Raw genomic sequence first — 17,500 nt, forward strand, 5'->3', positions numbered from 1 at the left:
CTTCCTCGCTCCTTGTGTTTCCCCTCCGTTGTGCTCATTGTGTCTTGTCCTGTGTCGTCATCCGGCAGCCCTTCGTCATCCCCTGGTTTCGAGCTGTGTGTCTCGTCTCCCCGGATCCCCTCTGGACTTCCCGCTGCCTTCCTGGATCTCGACCTCACGCCTGCCCTCGGACAACGACGCCTCGCTCCAGCCCTCGACCACCTGCCTGTCCCCGGACCTCCGAGCCTGCCTTGCCCTTTCTGGACTCCCGCACCGATCTCAACACGCACCTTCAACACCACCCGGTAACACTCCCGATATAATCGCTACACGTAGTCACACCATACACCTTTGGATTTGTTACACACATTATTTTATTATATTAATAAACACGCTGCCAGCTAACGATGTCCCTGCCTCCGTGCCATCTCCTTCTCCACTGCACCGTTACATTTTGAAGTTGTTTTAGAGGGTTTTGAAGACTCCCATTAGCCGCATCTTTCAAGCGTTTTTTTTTAATTGTAAAAATAAATGACGTGTGTTCTTGTCTCATAATGATTTTGAACGATAGGCAAAATTCCCCCCAAAAAGTGCAATTCCCCTTTAAAGGCCTACTGAAACCCACTACTACCGACCACGCAGTCTGATAGTTTATATATCAATGATGAAATCTTAACATTGCAACACATGCCAATACGGCCGGGTTAGTTTACTAAAGTGCAATTTTAAATTTCGCACGAAATATCCTGCTGAAAACGTCTCGGTATGATGACGTCAGCGCGTGACGTCACGGATTGTAGAGGACATTTTGGGACAGCATGGTGGCCAGCTATTAAGTCGTCTGTTTTCATCGCAAAATTCCACAGTATTCTGGACATCTGTGTTGGTGAATCTTTTGCAATTTGTTCAATGAACAATGGAGACAGCAAAGAAGAAAGCTGTAGGTGGGAAGCGGTGTATTGCGGCCGACTTCAGCAACACAAACACAGCCGGTGTTTCATTGTTTACATTCCCGAAAGATGGCAGTCAAGCTTTACCATTGGCCTGTGGAGAACTGGGACAACAGAGACTCTTACCAGGAGGACTTTGAGTTGGATACGCAGACGCGGTACCGTGAGTACGCATGCAGCTGCGGCTTCCAAACATTTGATCGCTTGCCCGTACGTGCGTGCCGCTATGTGCATGTCACGTACGTAACTTTGGGGACTTTGGGGAAATATATGTGCTGTATGAACTTTGGGGAGGTGAACGGTACTTTGGGCTGTGGGATTGAGTGTGTTGTGCAGGTGTTTGAGTTGTATTGGCGGGTTATATGGACGGGAGGGGGGAGGTGTTTGTTATGCGGGATTAATTTGTGGCATATTAAATATAAGCCTGGTTGTGTTGTGGCTAATAGAGTATATATATGTCTTGTGTTTATTTACTGTTTTAGTCGTTCCCAGCTGAATATCAGGTCCCACCCGCCTCTCACAGCATCTTCCCTATCTGAATCGCTCCCACTGCCCTCTAGTCCTTCACTCTCACTTTCCTCATCCACAAATCTTTCATCCTCGCTCAAATTAATGGGGAAATCATCGCTTTCTCGGTCCGAATCGCTCTCGCTGCTGGTGGCCATGATTGTAAACAATGTGCAGATGTGAGGAGCTCCACAACCTGTGACGTCACGCTACTCGTCTGCTACTTCCGGTACAGGCAAGGCTTTTTTATCAGCGACCAAAAGTTGCAAACTTTATCGTCGATGTTCTCTACTAAATCCTTTCAGTAAATATATGGCAATATCGCGAAATGATCAAGTATGACACATAGAATGGACCTGCTATCCCCGTTTAAATAAGAAAATCGCATTTCAGTAGGCCTTTAAGTGTGACTGGACCTGATCATGCCACTGTCACCCGTTCCACACAGAGATTACACATATTTTCAGAATACTCTTTCACACAATAAAAGCACTGATACCACCTCCAAATCTAGAAAATTGTAGCGTCGACTTCGAGTCGGAATTGGTCAATGAAGGCGGACATTGCAGAAACGGTGTGTGCTTTCAGGCAGAAGTAGAGAGAGGAAACGTACCGGTTCTCTGTATGGAGTTGGGGGCACAGCTTTCTTTTTGGAGGACGCTGTGGCCTTGGCCTTGTCACGACTATTCAAGACACTCTCGGTGTAACGCCGCCTCAGAGCCCCCAGCGCCTCCAGGTACTCCAGGCAGTTCTGGTTCTGGGAATAGAGCCACATGCGGTCTTCTTGTCCCTGGTGGTAGTACAAGGTGGACTCGATGCTCACTGTGCTTTTGCTCCGTTTCAAAACTGACTGGGATCGTTCTCCCAGCACTAGCAGGGATGTGCTACGGACCAGCCTGACTGTGCAGGCGCTGTGGTAGTCCGGCCCCAATCCTCCACCCTCACAGGACCCGCCGTTGTTTCGCCCTTTATGTCCATTCGGACGGAACACATGATTGATCTTCCTGAACATCCCTCTAAACGAAGCCTTTTAGGGTTGAAATCTTGCCTCTGGGGTCCATAGTCCTATCAGAACCAAGCTCACCTGGACGTGTCTCTGTCCAAGGTGCTGAAATGACGAAACTGATCTCATCTTGAGTGCTTGACGTTGCTTGGTTACAGCTCTGTAAGTCGACACTTTAGAGCAACTGGCCTGGTTTGGGTGTCAGACTATCACTAAAGGTCCTTAAAGATACATACGTATTGCATCAAAAAGGAAAGGACATTATAAAAGCAGTTTGATACAATTCAATAAAACTGGGTTAGGAAAAAGTAGACGAATTAAAGGGGAACATTATCACCAGACCTATGTAAGCGTCAATATATACCTTGATGTTGCAGAAAAAAGACCATATATTTTTTTAACCGATTTCCGAACTCTAAATGGGTGAATTTTGGCGAATTAAACGCCTTTCTATTATTCGCTCTCGGAGCGATGACGTCACAATGGGAAGCAATCTGCCATTTTCTCAAACACATTACAAACACCGAGTCAAATCAGCTCTGTTATTTTCCGTTTTTTGAACTGTTTTCCGTACCTTGGAGACATCATGCCTCGTCGGTGTGTTGTCGGAGGGTGTAACAACACGAACAGGGACGGATTCAAGTTGCACCAGTGGCCCAAAGATGCGAAAGTGGCAAGAAATTGGACGTTTGTTCCGCACACTTTACCGACGAAAGCTATGCTACGACAGAGATGGTAAGAATGTGTGGATATCCTGCGACACTCAAAGCAGATGCATTTCCAACGATAAAGTCAAAGAAATCTGCCGCCAGACCCCCATTGAATCTGCCGGAGTGTGTGAGCAATTCAGGGACAAAGGACCTCGGTAGCACGGCAAGCAATGGCGGCAGTTTGTTCCCGCAGACGAGCGAGCTAAACCCCCTGGACGTCTTGGCTCACACCGTCCCTTATGCCACCGAAGATGATCAAGAGAAGAATATCGACCCTAGCTTCCCTGGCCTGCTGACATCAACTCCAAAACTGGACAGATCAGCTTTCAGGAAAAGATAGCGGATGAGGGTATGTCTACAGAATATATTAATTGATGAAAATTGGGCTGTTTGCACTCTCAAAGTGCATGTTGTTGCCAAATGTATTTCATATGCTGTAAACCTAGTTCATAGTTGTTAGTTTCCTTTAATGCCAAACAAACACATACCAATCGTTGGTTAGAAGGCGATCGCCGAATTCGTCCTCGCTTTCTCCCGTGTCGCTGGCTGTCGTGTCGTTTTCGTCGGTTTCGCTTGCATACGGTTCAAACCGATATGGCTCAATAGCTTCAGTTTCTTCTTCAATTTCGTTTTCGCTACCTGCCTCCACACTACAACCATCCGTTTCAATACATTCGTAATCTGTTGAATCGCTTAAGCCGCTGAAATCCGAGTCTGAATCCGAGCTAATGTCGCTATAGCTTGCTGTTCTATGCGCCATGTTTGTTTGTGTTGGCTTCACTATGTGACGTCACAGGAAAATGGACGGGTGTATATAACGATGGTTAAAATCAGGCACTTTGAAGCTTTTTTTAGGGATATTGCGTGATGGGTAAGATTTTGAAAAAAACTTCGAAAAATAAAATAAGCCACTGGGAACTGATTTTTAATGGTTTTAACCCTTCTGAAATTGTGATAATGTTCCCTTTTAAAGAAAAATCCTCTAACCAATACAACAAATAGTAGAAAATATAACAAAGTGACTTTTATTAATAATAAAACACGGTGTCTTGTGTTTCCTGATTCTGTTGTTGGACTTTCAAAGATTCCAAAATGAGACATCTGCCAGGCCAAAGTGGAAAAATCCCATCCATAAATAAAACCTCAAAGTAAAGCTGAATACACTTTCGCTTATTTCGCTTTTCACTTATTAATACATGACTTATTAATATGACTTTTGACCTAAGTTTTCCGCGGGGCAATGACGACTTGTGGTTACTTAACCTGAGTGTGGAAGTGACACTTCTGCTTCAGCATTATATAGTATGGGTAGGTGAAAAGAAAATAGGAATTAGTGATTCTTAGATGTTATTTTGATTAGATTAGATTGTTAATTAATTCTCTTGAGGAATCTCTTTGTGGAGTTTCTCCTTGTACTTATACTTCCTCCCACTGTTCTAAAACATTCATGCTGGGTTAAAGGGGGGAATTTTGCCTATTATTCACAATCACTATGGAAGACAATAACACATATGGTTTTCTTTTTTATGCATTCTAATTTGTAAAATACAGCAAGTATGAGGTGGCTAACAATGCAGCTACTGGGAGTACACAATTTCGCCCGTAAAGCCCTCTAAAAACATCCAAAAACCGCCAACAATACTCCATTTACACCTCGTGACCTGAATATCAACCAAGTATTAGCGATATTGTTATTATAAGTGCTAACTCAGACAAACTATTTTTAGAGGTGCAGTGATCATAGCGATATATTGAGTTAGTGAAAGTTAATTCGAGATTATAAATCATGCCTCTCACCTGGATAGTAGAAAGTTGTGGTCCTAAACCGACAAGTTGGCAACTTTGACATCCAACTTAGACCTGGGGATGGCAAGAAAGACATGAAAGGATGCTTGTTTGCGGCACTTTTTGAAAACTTTTTTTTTTTTAACTGCCTGAGGATTATGATTATTTTTTCATTCAAACAGAAAGATATAAACATCTCATCAGTCAGTGAGAGCGGACATTGTATTTATGTAGTGCATCCGGAAAATATTCAAAGAACTTCGCTTTTTCTACATTTGTTTATGTTACAGCGTTAATCCAAAGTGGAATAAAATCATTTTCGTCCTCAAAATTCTACATAATGAAACCCCATAATGAAAATGTGAAAAGTTTTTTTTTTTTTTCTTTTTTAATTGCAAATGTATTAAAAAATAAACAAATAAAAAAAATCACATGGACAGCATTTGCTCAATACTTTGTTGATGCACCCTTGACAGCCTCAAGTCTTTTTGAATACAATGCCACAGGCTTGGCACACCTATCTTTGGGTATGCGCCCATTCCTCTTTGCAGCACCTCTCAAGCTCCATCAGGTTAGATGGGAAGTTTTGGTTTTCATCCAGGATGTCTCTGTACATTGCTGCATTCATCTTTCCGTCTATCCTAACTACTCTCCGAGTTCCTGCCGATTAAAAACATCCCCACAGCATGATGCTGCCACCACCATGCTTCACTGGAGTGATGGTATTGGCCTGGTGATGAGTGGTGCTTGGTTTGGCATTCACGCCAAAGTGTTCAATCTTTATCTCATTAGAACATACAGGACTATTTGGTAGATTGCTGCAGAGATGGTTGTCCTTCTGGAAGGTTCTCCTCTCTCCACAGAGGAATGCTGTAGCTCTGACAGAGTGACCAACAGGTTCTTGGTCTCCTCCCTGACGAGACTAAGATGAATGCAGCAATGTACAGAGACATCCTGGATGAAAACTAATGCTTCTCATCCAACCTGATGGAGCTTGAGAGGTCCTGCAAAGATAAATGGGCGAAACTGCACAAAGATAGGTGTGCCAGCTTGTGGCATCTTATTAAAAAAGACTTGAGGCTGTAATTGCTGCCAAAGGTGCATCAACAAAGTATTGAGCAAAGGTTGTGAATATTTATATGCATGTGTTTTTTATTATTATAATTTTTGTTTAATAAATTAAAAAAGCTATTTTGAACAAACTTTTCACATTGTCATTATGGGGTATTGTCTGCCGAATTCTGAGGAGAAAAAAAGTATTTTTTTTCCATTTTGGTTAAGGCTGTAACATAACAAAATGTGGAAAAAGTGAAGCGCTGTAAATACTTTCCGGATGCACTGTAAAAGGTAGGGTCTTTTTTGTGACATTTTTTGTGAATTCTCACTGAAATTTGGCAAGAACACGTTCCTATTATAAAGAAAATTCCAAAAAATATTGGTAGTTTACAAGAAAATACTGAATACATTTAATTTAATTTATCCGTCCATCCATCCATTTTCTACCGCTTATTCCCTTTGGGGTCGCGGGGGGCACTGGAGCCTATTTCAGCTACAATCGGGCGGAAGGCGGGGTACACCCTGGACAAGTCGCCACCTCATCGCAGGGCCAACACAGATAGACAGACAACATTCACACTCACATCCACACACTAGGGCCAATTTAGTGTTGCCAATCAACTTATCCCCAGGTGCATGTCTTTGGAGGTGGGAGGAAGCCGGAGTACCCGGAGGGAACCCACGCAGTCACGGGGAGGACATGCAAACTCCACACAGAAAGATCCCGAGCCCGGGGTTGAACCCAAGACTACTCAGGACCTTCGTATTGTGAGGCAGATGCACTAACCCCTCTGCCACCGTGAAGCCCTTAATTTAATTTAATTTAATTTAATTTAAAACTGCACTGAAACAGTGGTTGAAAACTAATCAGCCATGCACGCACAATTACATTATTCACTTATTTTTTTTGTTTGTTGTTTTTTGTCCATGGTCTGTGCTTATGGTATGCTTCTAATGTGTAATGTCTTGTGATTTATGTATTCTTTTGTATCTGTTGAATGTTTACTGTGTTAACCTGCCTGAGGACAACGGATGAAAATGAGCTATTGTGCTAACTCCAGACATATATTTACATTGTTGCTCTATGTTGATGAATATGCATTGTCATAAATCAAATAAGTAAATGTAAACACAATTAATGTTTTCATGGGTGCAAACAACCTTAAATCTAACTTGAACAAGCAATGCAAATTCAAATGCAGCTGGCAGGAAATCAACAAAATGTCCGTCCTTTTTGGTTGTTTTGTGTGTTGTTATTTTTAAACTTTAAAACAAGATTGATTTTTTTTCTGCTGCAACTGTAACCACCTTGGTGGAGGTATGCATGGTGCAGCTGCAGCATGGATTACAGAGAAAGGGGAAGAATGATCCGAAGACAGTTCTCACTTCCTCTCATGGTGGTGTGCCGAAGTCATTAGCAGACATAACTGACAGTGGCTGGGGGTGAAAAAAAATTAATCTTGCAAGTAGCTAACATGCTTTGTGAAGTCAAATTGTTGAGCATGATTTATGGACAAGCAGAGGAATCGGACCTACCGCGTGATGAGAGGCAGGACACGGTTGCCAGGTCAACATCTCCTGGTGTATGTCGTCGTTGTAGTTCCTCAGAGCAGGTGGACAACAGGAGTCCTTCACAACTCCAAGACTCCCAGCTGGAGTCTTTGGATCTGTACAGAACCCAGCCTGGAAGAGAGAACCCTCCGGGTATAGAGATCCTGGCACCGGCACGCTCTGGGGGGGACGCCACCGCCTTCTTGGTACCGTCTTACTGCCAGAGCATCTGCCTGAACTACAGCGACCTTCACATCGGGGGCGATCAGGTGCTGCCATTGTCGGCTGACAACCAGGAGCAGATGGTGGTTGAAACCCAGGCGGTTGGGCCTTTTCTGCAGTCCTGCGATGTACCCCCGCCTGCGGAGGAATCCCCTTTAGGGGGTCTTCTGCGGTCACTCAGGGGGGGCTCCAACCACTGGAGGCAGGGAAGTGGTCGCGATCGCAGCGTTATGTTCCAAGGCCGCGAGGGCCCCTTCTCCAACTCCCTCCTGAATCGCTACCTGGAGCAGAAGCTCCTGGATCTCTACCAGCAGTACATGATGGAGAACATGGCCAGGGACAGGGGTGCGGACGCGGGCCCCAATTTCCCATTACCGGGCTCCGAGATGTTCCTGAGCAGCCTGGACCAGATCACCCTGCAGCTGAGCCGGGATGGGAACTTGGAGGCGGGCCTGGCCAAGGACATGGTGCTGTCGTGCCTGCTGAGGGTGGCTGGAGACAAGCAGTCCAGTGAGATCAGCACACCTTTCCTGCAGATCTCCAGCGACGTATCTAAGGAGCACATCAATGAATATAAAGCGGGACAAAAATAAGTTGGTTTTTCTGCCTCTCCTTTGTAAAGGACAATAAATCCCAATCAAAACCTTTTGAATGTGTGCCGCTATTCTTATCGTGCTATTTTGTACACAGCGTAATGATTCTGATATCAATAATCTGTGGGTTGAACTCAAAATACTTTGGACGACTTGTTCATCCATGTGTTTTGAAGGTGTCTACAAAGTTTAATATGATCGAACAAACCTTAAAGGTGCACTGCACTCATTTTTGGAATTGTGCCTATCATTCACAATCCTTATGTGAGACAAGTAGAAATATGTTTTTCTTTTTTATAATGCATTCTAACTCATTGTTAGAATTGAAACAAAAATTGAGCTGTTTGGCCACCAATGTTCCCTCTAATTGTTCATGTGTGTGAGCAAACGCACAAACACCCTGAGCATTCAGTGGAATACAGACGTGCACACTGTGGTCATACCAGCAGCACATTTGTCTCAAACCTGACATAACAATTTAAATGTCTTATTATTATAATCAAGTGACTAGTCAATTTCAAGGATTATTTTCTAATATATGTGATTTGGCCCACTTAGATATTGTTTTTTTTTTTTTTAAATCAGCTATGCACTATAGTATTTTATGTCTGGGTGGGGGTCCTGCTTTGGAAAGATTGTGTACCCCTTTCAGAGATCACATTTAGTTCCCCTTAAAACATTCACATGTTGCATGAGATGAAGTGTTTATTAACTTTCTGTCCGTAAAATAAATATTTTTATGAGCAATTATGTAGTCCTGTAACATCATTTCATGGTTAATATCCAAAAAATAACATTCTTAACAAATGACAGTAGAATAAGCACACTGATTGAGGAGTCATAGTACAAACCCCGTTTCCATATGAGTTGGGAAATTGTGTTAGATGTAAATACAAACGAAATATAATGATTTGCAAATCATTTTCAACCCATATTCAGTTGAATATGCTACAAAGACAACATATGTGATGTTTAAACTGATAAACATTTATTTTTTTGCAAATAATCATTAACTTTAGAATTTAATGCCAGCAACATGTGACAAAGAAGTTGGGAAAGGTGGCAATAAATACTGATAAAGTTGAAGAATGCTCATCAAACACTTATTTGGAACATCCCACAGGTGAACAGGCAAATTGGGAACAGGTGGGTGCCATGATTGGGTATAAAAGTAGATTCCATGAAATGCTCAGTCATTCACAAACAAGGATGGGGCGAGGGTCACCACTTTGTCGAAAAATGCGTGAGCAAATTGTTGAACAGTTTAAGAAAAACCTTTCTCAACCAGCTATTACAAGGCATTTAGGGATTTCACCATCTACGGTCCGTAATATCATCAAAGGGTTCAGAGAATCTGGAGAAATCACTGCACGTAAGCAGCTAAGCCCGTGACCTTCGATCCCTCAGGCCGTACTGTATCAACAAGAGACATCAGTGTGTAAAGGATATCACCACATGGGCTCAGGAACACTTCAGAAACCCACTGTCAGTAACTACAGTTGGTCGCTACATCTGTAAGTGCACGTTAAAACTCTCCTATGCGAGGCGAAAACCGTTTATCAACAACACCCAGAAACGCCGTCGGCTTCGCTGGGCATGAGCTCATCTAAGATGGACTGATACAAAGTGGAAAAGTGTCTGACGAGTCCACATTTCAAATTGTTTTTGGAAACTGTGGACGTCGTGTCCTCCGGACCAAAGAGGAAGAGAACCATCCGGATTGTTCTAGGCGCAAAGTTGAAAAGCCAGCATCTGTGATGGTATGGGGGTGTATTAGTGCCCAAGACATGGGTAACTTACACATCTGTGAAGGCGCCATTAATGCTGAAAGGTACATACAGGTTTTGGAGCAACATATGTTTCCATCCAAGCAACGTTACCATAGACGCCCCCTGCTTATTTCAGCAAGACAATGCCAAGCCACGTGTTTCATCAACGTGGCTTTATAGTAATAGAGTGCGGGTACTAGACTGGCCTGCCTGTAATCCAGACCTGTCTCCCATTGAAAATGTGTGGCGCATTATGAAGCCTAAAATACCACAACGGAGACCCCCGGACTGTTGAACAACTTAAGCTGTACATCAAGCAAGAATGGGAAAGAATTCCACCTGAGAAGCTTAAAAAATGTGTCTCCTCAGTTCCCAAACATTTACTGAATGTTGTTAAAAGGAAAGGCCATGTAACACAGTGGTGAACATGCCCTTTCCCAACTATTTTGGCACGTGTTGCAGCCATGAAATTCTAAGTTAATTATTATTTGCAAAAAAAACCAAACGTTTATGAGTTTGAACATCAAATATCTTGTCTTTGTAGTGCATTCAATTGAATATGGGTTGAAAAGGATTTGCAAATCATTGTATTCCGTTTATATTTACATCTAACACAAATTCCCAACACATATGGAAACGGGGTTTGTAAAACGACCTGAAATCTACACTTTACGTGTCATGTTGGAGTTGTCCAACTTTTTGTGTGGCCATAAACGCACCAGTGGCTAATTGCCATAGTGTATGTGTTGGTGCAGGTGAGAGAGAGAGCAAGCGGCTGCTGTTGATATAACAGATGACAAAGAGTTGCTTTTGGCTTGGTTTGTACGGTACACAACGACCAGTTTTGCTAGATAAAAGTATTTTACACATTGTTTTGGTGTGGTTATGGCCGACAAACAATTTCGCTAAATAAAGGGACCGATGGAATTCCTGTCCTCCTTTAAGTGTCTCCACAGACGTTACAATAATTTAAGTGTTGACAAACATTGTTGTATCTGTTGTGGCCGCCTATCGTCACCTGTTACTCACAGTTGCATTGCAAAATCATACAAAACAAACGATTTGTTTATTTTGTTTAGAGTGGGATTTGATTTTTTGGCGCGGCATAGATTTGCTGTGCGCAGAGGACGCGTGAACAGTGCACAGTTGCGCAGATGCGCACCTTAGAGGGAACGTTGTTGGCCACAATACCCAGCAATATGTTTGGAGGAGAAAAGGTGAGGCCTTTAATCCCAGGAACACCATACCTGCCGTCAAGCATGGTGGTGGTAGTATTATGCTCTGGGCCTGTTTTGCTGCCAATGGAACTGGTGCTTTACAGAGAGTAAATGGGACAATGAAAAAGGAGGATTACCTCCAAATTCTTCAGGACAACCTAAAATCATCAGCCCGGAGGTTGGGTCTTGGGCGCAGTTGGGTGTTCCAACAGGACAATGACCCCAAACACACGTCAAAAGTGGTAAAAGAATGGCTAAATCAGGCTAGAAATAAGGTTTTAGAATGGCCTTCCCAAAGTCCTGACTTAAACGTGCAGACAATGCTGAAGAAACAAGTCCATGTCAGAAAACCAACACATTTAGCTGAACTGCACCAATTTTTTCAAGAAGAGTGGTCAAAAATTCAACCAGAAGCTTGTGGATGGCTACCAAAAGCGCCTTATTGCAGTGAAACTTGCCAAGGGACATGTAAGCAAATATTAACATTGCTGTATGTATACTTTTGACCCAGCAGATTTGCTCACATTTTCAGTAGACCCATAACAAATTCATAAAAGAACCAAACTTCATGAATGTTTTTTGTGACCAACAAGTATGTGCTCCAATCACTCTATCACAAAAAATAAGAGTTGTAGAAATGATTGGAAACTCAAGACAGCCATGACATTATGTTCTTTACAAGTGTATGTCAACTTTTGACCACGACTGTATATATATATATATAAAAATATTTTTAGTTTCTGCTGACTAATGATTTTTATTTGTGTTGTATGATATATAAAAAGCAAAGATAATCGCTTATTTTTTTGTTTGTTTTTCAATAAAACAAACTAAATAAAAACTGTACCCTTTTAAAGTCCTGCCAGCTAATCACCAGCATCTACCGCATTTTTCGGACTATAAGTCGCTCCGGAGTATAAGTCGCACCGGCCGAAAATGCATAATAAAGAAGGGAAAAAACATATATAAGTCGCACTGGAGTATAAGTCGCATTTTTTGAGGAACACCAAGAATAGACATTTGAAAGGCAATTTAAAATAAATAAAGAATAGTGAACAACAGGCTGAATAAGTGTACGTTATATGAGGCATAAATAACCAACTGAGAACGTGCCTGGTATGTTAACGTAACATATTATGGTAAGAGTCATTCAAATAACTATAACATATAGAACATGCTATACGTTTACCAAACAATCTGTCACTCCTAATCGCTAAATCCCATGAAATCTTATACGTCGTCTAGTCTCTTACGTGAATGAGCTAAATAATATTATTTGATATTTTACGCTAATGTGTTAATAATTTCACACATAAGTCGCACCCCCGGCCAAACTATGAAAAAAACTGCGACTTATAGTCCGAAAAATACGGTAGTTGTGCTCTCTAATCTGTGAAGTCATCATCCAGACACTACTTGCGTAGAATGTTTGACCAACATTGTGATAGTTGCGGTCTTGCTATGTAAACAAACCTTCGATTAGGTTTGGTTTAGTCCAAACTGACACTTCCTCACCTCACGGGTAACCTTTTCCCATTCCCTTACAAAAAAAAAGAAAAAAAGTCAGAGCACCGCCAGAAGGAAACCGTGTGTTTCCAGAGCAGAGCGCCGTTGTCTGAAACACGTGACGTCTCAAGGCTGCAGAGAAAAGTATTTTTGTTGTTGTCCAGACTTTACAGGTACAAGTGAAAGGAGCCTTCGGGAAAACGCAGATGCAAGGGCAGTGGTAGAAAAAAAAAATCCATTAGCATATAATAATCGTTTATTCATTTCCTATAGATTATTCTGTTCAGGGTCAAGGATGAGACAGAGCCTGTAGCCAAGCTAAACCCTGGACTGGTAAATTAATAATATAGAATAAGAAAATAAATATAATGAATACAAGATCACAACATAGAAAAATATACTTAACTAACTTTAAAACGACATATTAAATAAACAAACAACATTAAAACAAATGCATTTTTGAGAGAAAATTAATTGTCGGAAAATATGTACAAACTTGTTTACATTACTACATTCTATTATATTTTGATAATATTATATATAACCAATTATTTTTTTAAATAAATATGTACTGCATTTAGTTTAGATAATAATGAGTCATATATTGGAATATGGGATCCATTATTTACATTTGTTTTAAATATTAAAATATGACTTATTTTATCTTTGTGGAAAATTTTGGATACATTGTGTTGTCAAGCATATGAGAGTGATGCAAGTATAATCCACTGTGACACTATTCTTTTTTTTAAATGTTTTTATTTTATTTTTTATAAATGGCCGTGATGATAATGTCAATGAGGGATTTCTAATCACTGCTATGTTGAAATTCGTATTAATATTGATACTGTTGTTGATATCATTCATTTTTGTTTGACTACTTTTGGATTGTTTTGTGTCATGTTTGTGTGTCCTCTCAATTGCTCTGTTGATTGCTGTTCTGAATGGTGCTGGGTCGGCTTTGGTTTTGGATTTGTATTATTATGGTATTATTTTGTTGGATTGATTAATAAAATAAATAAATAAATATGTAAAATAACGATATGTCAATGTAATACAACGTTTTATTTTTACTCGGCATCCATTGCACCGCAGGGAGTCAACTTTGTTCGCATTGGGTTGAGTTTTTTCTTGCCCTGATGTGGGCTCTGAGTAGAGGATGTCGTTGTGGCTTGTGCAGCCCTTTGAGACTTTTGTGATTAAGGGCTATATAAGTAAACTTTGATTGATTGAAACGTTGATCATACCTCAAAAAGTTATGGGCGTATTTTGATGAAACTTTCAGGGAATGTCAGAAACGAGATGGGGAACAAGTGATTAGATTTTTGGGGTGATTCAGAACGTTTCTACTACTTTACCTTACGTTTTTGTTACGAGGCTCAATTAGCTGGATTCGCTGCTCAGTTTGTCAATTTCTTTAGTAGTTCGCAACGTAGCTCCAAAAGTTATGGGTGGATTTTGATTAGACTTTCAGAAAGTGTCAGAAACAAGACAAGAAACACGTAATTAGATTTTTGGGGTGACTCGGATCATTTCTACAACTTCTTTGTGTGTGAATGCTGACGGCCTCGCCTCCACCCACAGAGACAAAGAGAGTGGATGACTGACAAGAAGGTTCGCTTCGTTGATTTCTTATACGCGAAAGAACAAAAGTGCTGAAACCGGTGCAAAGAGCGGACCCCCTTCATCCTGTTCGGCAGCCACAGACGAACAAAACAAAGATGCGCAGACATGACAATTTCATTTGTCCTTTTTTTCATTTGTTTATGAGTTTGTAACATAGCTCAAAAAGTTGTGGGAGGATTTTGATTAAACTTTCAGGAAATGTCAGAAAGGATATAAGAAACAAGTGCATAGATTTTGGGGTGATCCTGATCATTCCCATGACATTACTTCATGTTTATGGTACGAGGCTCAACTTTTCTGTGTGTGGATGCTAGCGGGACCGCCTCCACCCACAGAGACAAAGAGAGTGGATGACTGACAAGAAGGTTCGCTCCGTTTATTACGCCGTAGTCGATAAGCTTCTTCTTTTTGTCTATCTTCTTGTTATGGGACATTTATCCTCCGTTGTTGCCCTTTCTAATATAAAGTAGTGTAAAGTTCTTACTAGAGATGCCCGATATATTATCGGCCAATAAATGCGTTAAAATGTAATATCGGAAATTATCGGTATCGTTTTTTTTATTATCGGTATCGTTTTTAAAAAATTTTTTTTTTATTTTTATTAAATCAACATAAAAAACTCAAGATACACTTACAATTAGTGCACCAACCCAAAAAGCCTTCCTCCCCCATTTACACTCATTCACACAAAAGGGTTGTTTCTTTCTGTTATTAATATTCTGGTTCCGACATTATATATCAATATATATCAATACAGTCTGCAAGGGATACAGTCCGTAAGCACACCTGATTGTGCGTGCTGCTGGTCCACTAATAGTACCGTATTTTTCGAAGTATAAGTCGCACCGAAATATAAGTTGCACCTGCCGAAAATGCATAATAAAGAAGCAAAAAAACATATATAAGTCGCACTGGAGCCCGGCCAAACTATGAAAAAAACTGCGACTTATAGTCCGAAAAATACGGTACTAACCTTTAACAGTTAATTTGACTAATTTTCATTAATTACTAGTTTCAATGTAACTGTTTTTATATTGTTTTACTTTCTTTTTTATTCAAGAAAATGTTTTTAATTTATTTATCTTATTTTGCTTTATAATTTTTTTTTAAAGTACCTTACCTTCACCATACCTGGTTGTCCAAATTAGGCATAATAATGTGTTAATTCCACGACTGTATATATCGGTTGATATCGGTATCGGTAATTAAAGAGTTGGACAATATCGGAATATCGGATATCGGCAAAAAGCCATTATCGGACATCCCTAGTTCTTACTTATATCTGTCAGTAAACTTGCCATGAAAGCGCTAAAACATACCGGTGTAGTGAGTTTACATTAGCACCCAAGGAACTTTAGTTATTAGAGGATTCTGGTCTGACGGTTTTTCACGGGACACATTTCCGGTGTTGTTGTTTCCGGAAGAGGAGATGCCCCCCATCTGCGGTCCTCTCCAAGGTTTCTCAATGTATCCCATTGTGTTGAGTTTTTTCTTGCCCTGATGTGGGATCTGAGCCGATGATGTCATTGTGGCTTGTGCAGCCCTTTGAGACACTTGTGATTAAGGGCTATATAAATGAACTTTGATTGATTGATTGTTTGATTTCCGCTAAAGAACAAAAATGCTGAGACCGATGCAAAGAGTGGACCTTGCAGCCGTTTTGCAAACCACAGATGAACAAAACAAAGTTATTACAATTTTATTCTCTCATTAGCTGGTCTATTTGTCAATTTGTTTGTTAGTTCGCAACATACCTGAAAAAGTTATGAACAGATTTTTATTGAACGTTCATGAAGTGGAATGAGCAACAACTGATTTGATTTTGTGCTGAGTGCTTTTGTAGTTACAACATTTCTATTATTGTTATCGTCATTCCCTATCATTGGATGAGAACAGTCACGTGACTCTGCGTTATGGTAATGCAGCCAGTTTGGCAGGAATTGTACATTAATGAACAGAAATGGTTGCTTGTCTTATGGAAGGCCTACAACTTTCCAGTAGAATTGTACGGTATACCGGTACTGGTATAGTATCGCGGTACTAATGAATCAATAACAGTTCTATACTCTGTTTGAAAAGTACCGGTCCCTGGGCATGGCGACGCGTTGTCGTCATGACATTGCTGGTTTTACGAGTAGAGGAGCATGTTCGGCAGCGCACAATCACGGAGTACTTAGAAGCAGACACAGTGTGTAGGCAGAAAAGGGAGAATGGACGCATTTTGGTCTAAGACATGGCTAGCTAGCTAGCGGCAAACGTCCATTCTGCAGTGTTTTAGCTACTTCTAAATCACTAATCCTCGCCTCCATGGTGACAAATAAAGTACGTTTCTTACAAGTATCATCCCTGCAGGACGAGGAATAGCTAAACATGCTTCACTACACACCGTAGGAGGATACGATAGCTAACCGCTAACAGCAAGCTAGCACTCTGAATGTAAACAAATGCCATGGGTGGATCTACACCTAACATCCACTGTAATGATACTAAGTACAACAGCGTATCTAGTCGATACTACTATGATTACATCAATATTATTTATCGTCACAAAATCTTTTCGCCTTTTTTAAAAATTCATATTATGTTTATAAACTCAGGAAATATGTCCCTTGCTGGACACATTAAAGACTTTGAATATGACCAATGTGTGATCCTGTAACTACTTGGTATCGGATTGATACCTACGTTTTTGTGGTATCATCCAAAACTAATGTAAAGTATCAAACAACAGAAGAATAAGTGATTATTACATTTTAACAGAAGTGTAGATAGAACATGTTAAAAGAGAAAGTAAGCCGATATTAACAGTAAATAGATTAATAATACATTTTTACATTATTTTTGACAAAATAATAGAATGGAAAATGACACAATATGTTACTGCATACGCCAGCAGACTAATTTGGAGTCTTTGTTTGCTTACTCACTAATAAAGGACAAGTTGTCCAGTATGTTCACTATTTTATTTAAGGACAAAACTGTTCTTTGATTACGTTTAATGTACAGTAAGATAAAAAAAATAAATA

General features: G+C 40.7%; 3 protein-coding genes across 3 annotated transcripts in view; 2 read left to right on the top strand and 1 right to left on the bottom strand.

Moving 5' to 3' along the window:
• rnaseh2b (ribonuclease H2, subunit B) overlaps positions 1-320 on the top strand; it is a 40,366-nt gene extending 40,046 nt beyond the window's left edge. The window contains exon 13 of the transcript XR_009816451.2: positions 69-320. The gene's annotated coding sequence lies outside the window, so the exon portion shown is untranslated. The remainder of the gene's footprint in view (positions 1-68) is intronic.
• The window catches only part of LOC133613457 (uncharacterized protein C13orf42), a 14,389-nt gene extending 11,941 nt beyond the window's left edge, over positions 1-2,448 (bottom strand). Inside the window, exon 1 of the mRNA XM_061971005.1 lies at positions 2,050-2,448. Coding sequence (XP_061826989.1) covers positions 2,050-2,448 — 399 coding nt within the window. The remainder of the gene's footprint in view (positions 1-2,049) is intronic.
• Positions 2,449-7,398: 4,950 nt separating this feature from the next.
• On the top strand, positions 7,399-8,415 carry LOC133613590 (TLR adapter interacting with SLC15A4 on the lysosome). Its single transcript, XM_061971248.2, has one exon. The coding sequence runs from the start codon at positions 7,466-7,468 to the stop codon at positions 8,354-8,356; it is 891 nt and encodes a 296-aa protein (XP_061827232.2). The 5' UTR covers positions 7,399-7,465; the 3' UTR covers positions 8,357-8,415.
• The last annotated feature ends 9,085 nt before the right edge of the window (positions 8,416-17,500 follow it).

Source organism: Nerophis lumbriciformis, linkage group LG13, assembly GCF_033978685.3.
Source record: "Nerophis lumbriciformis linkage group LG13, RoL_Nlum_v2.1, whole genome shotgun sequence".
Classification (NCBI taxonomy): Eukaryota; Metazoa; Chordata; class Actinopteri; order Syngnathiformes; family Syngnathidae; genus Nerophis; species Nerophis lumbriciformis.

Excerpts from the sequence above, each read along its gene's own strand:
- LOC133613590 (XM_061971248.2), top strand. The coding sequence starts at position 7,466 with ATGCTTTGTGAAGTCAAATTGTTGAGCATGATTTATGGACAAGCAGAG.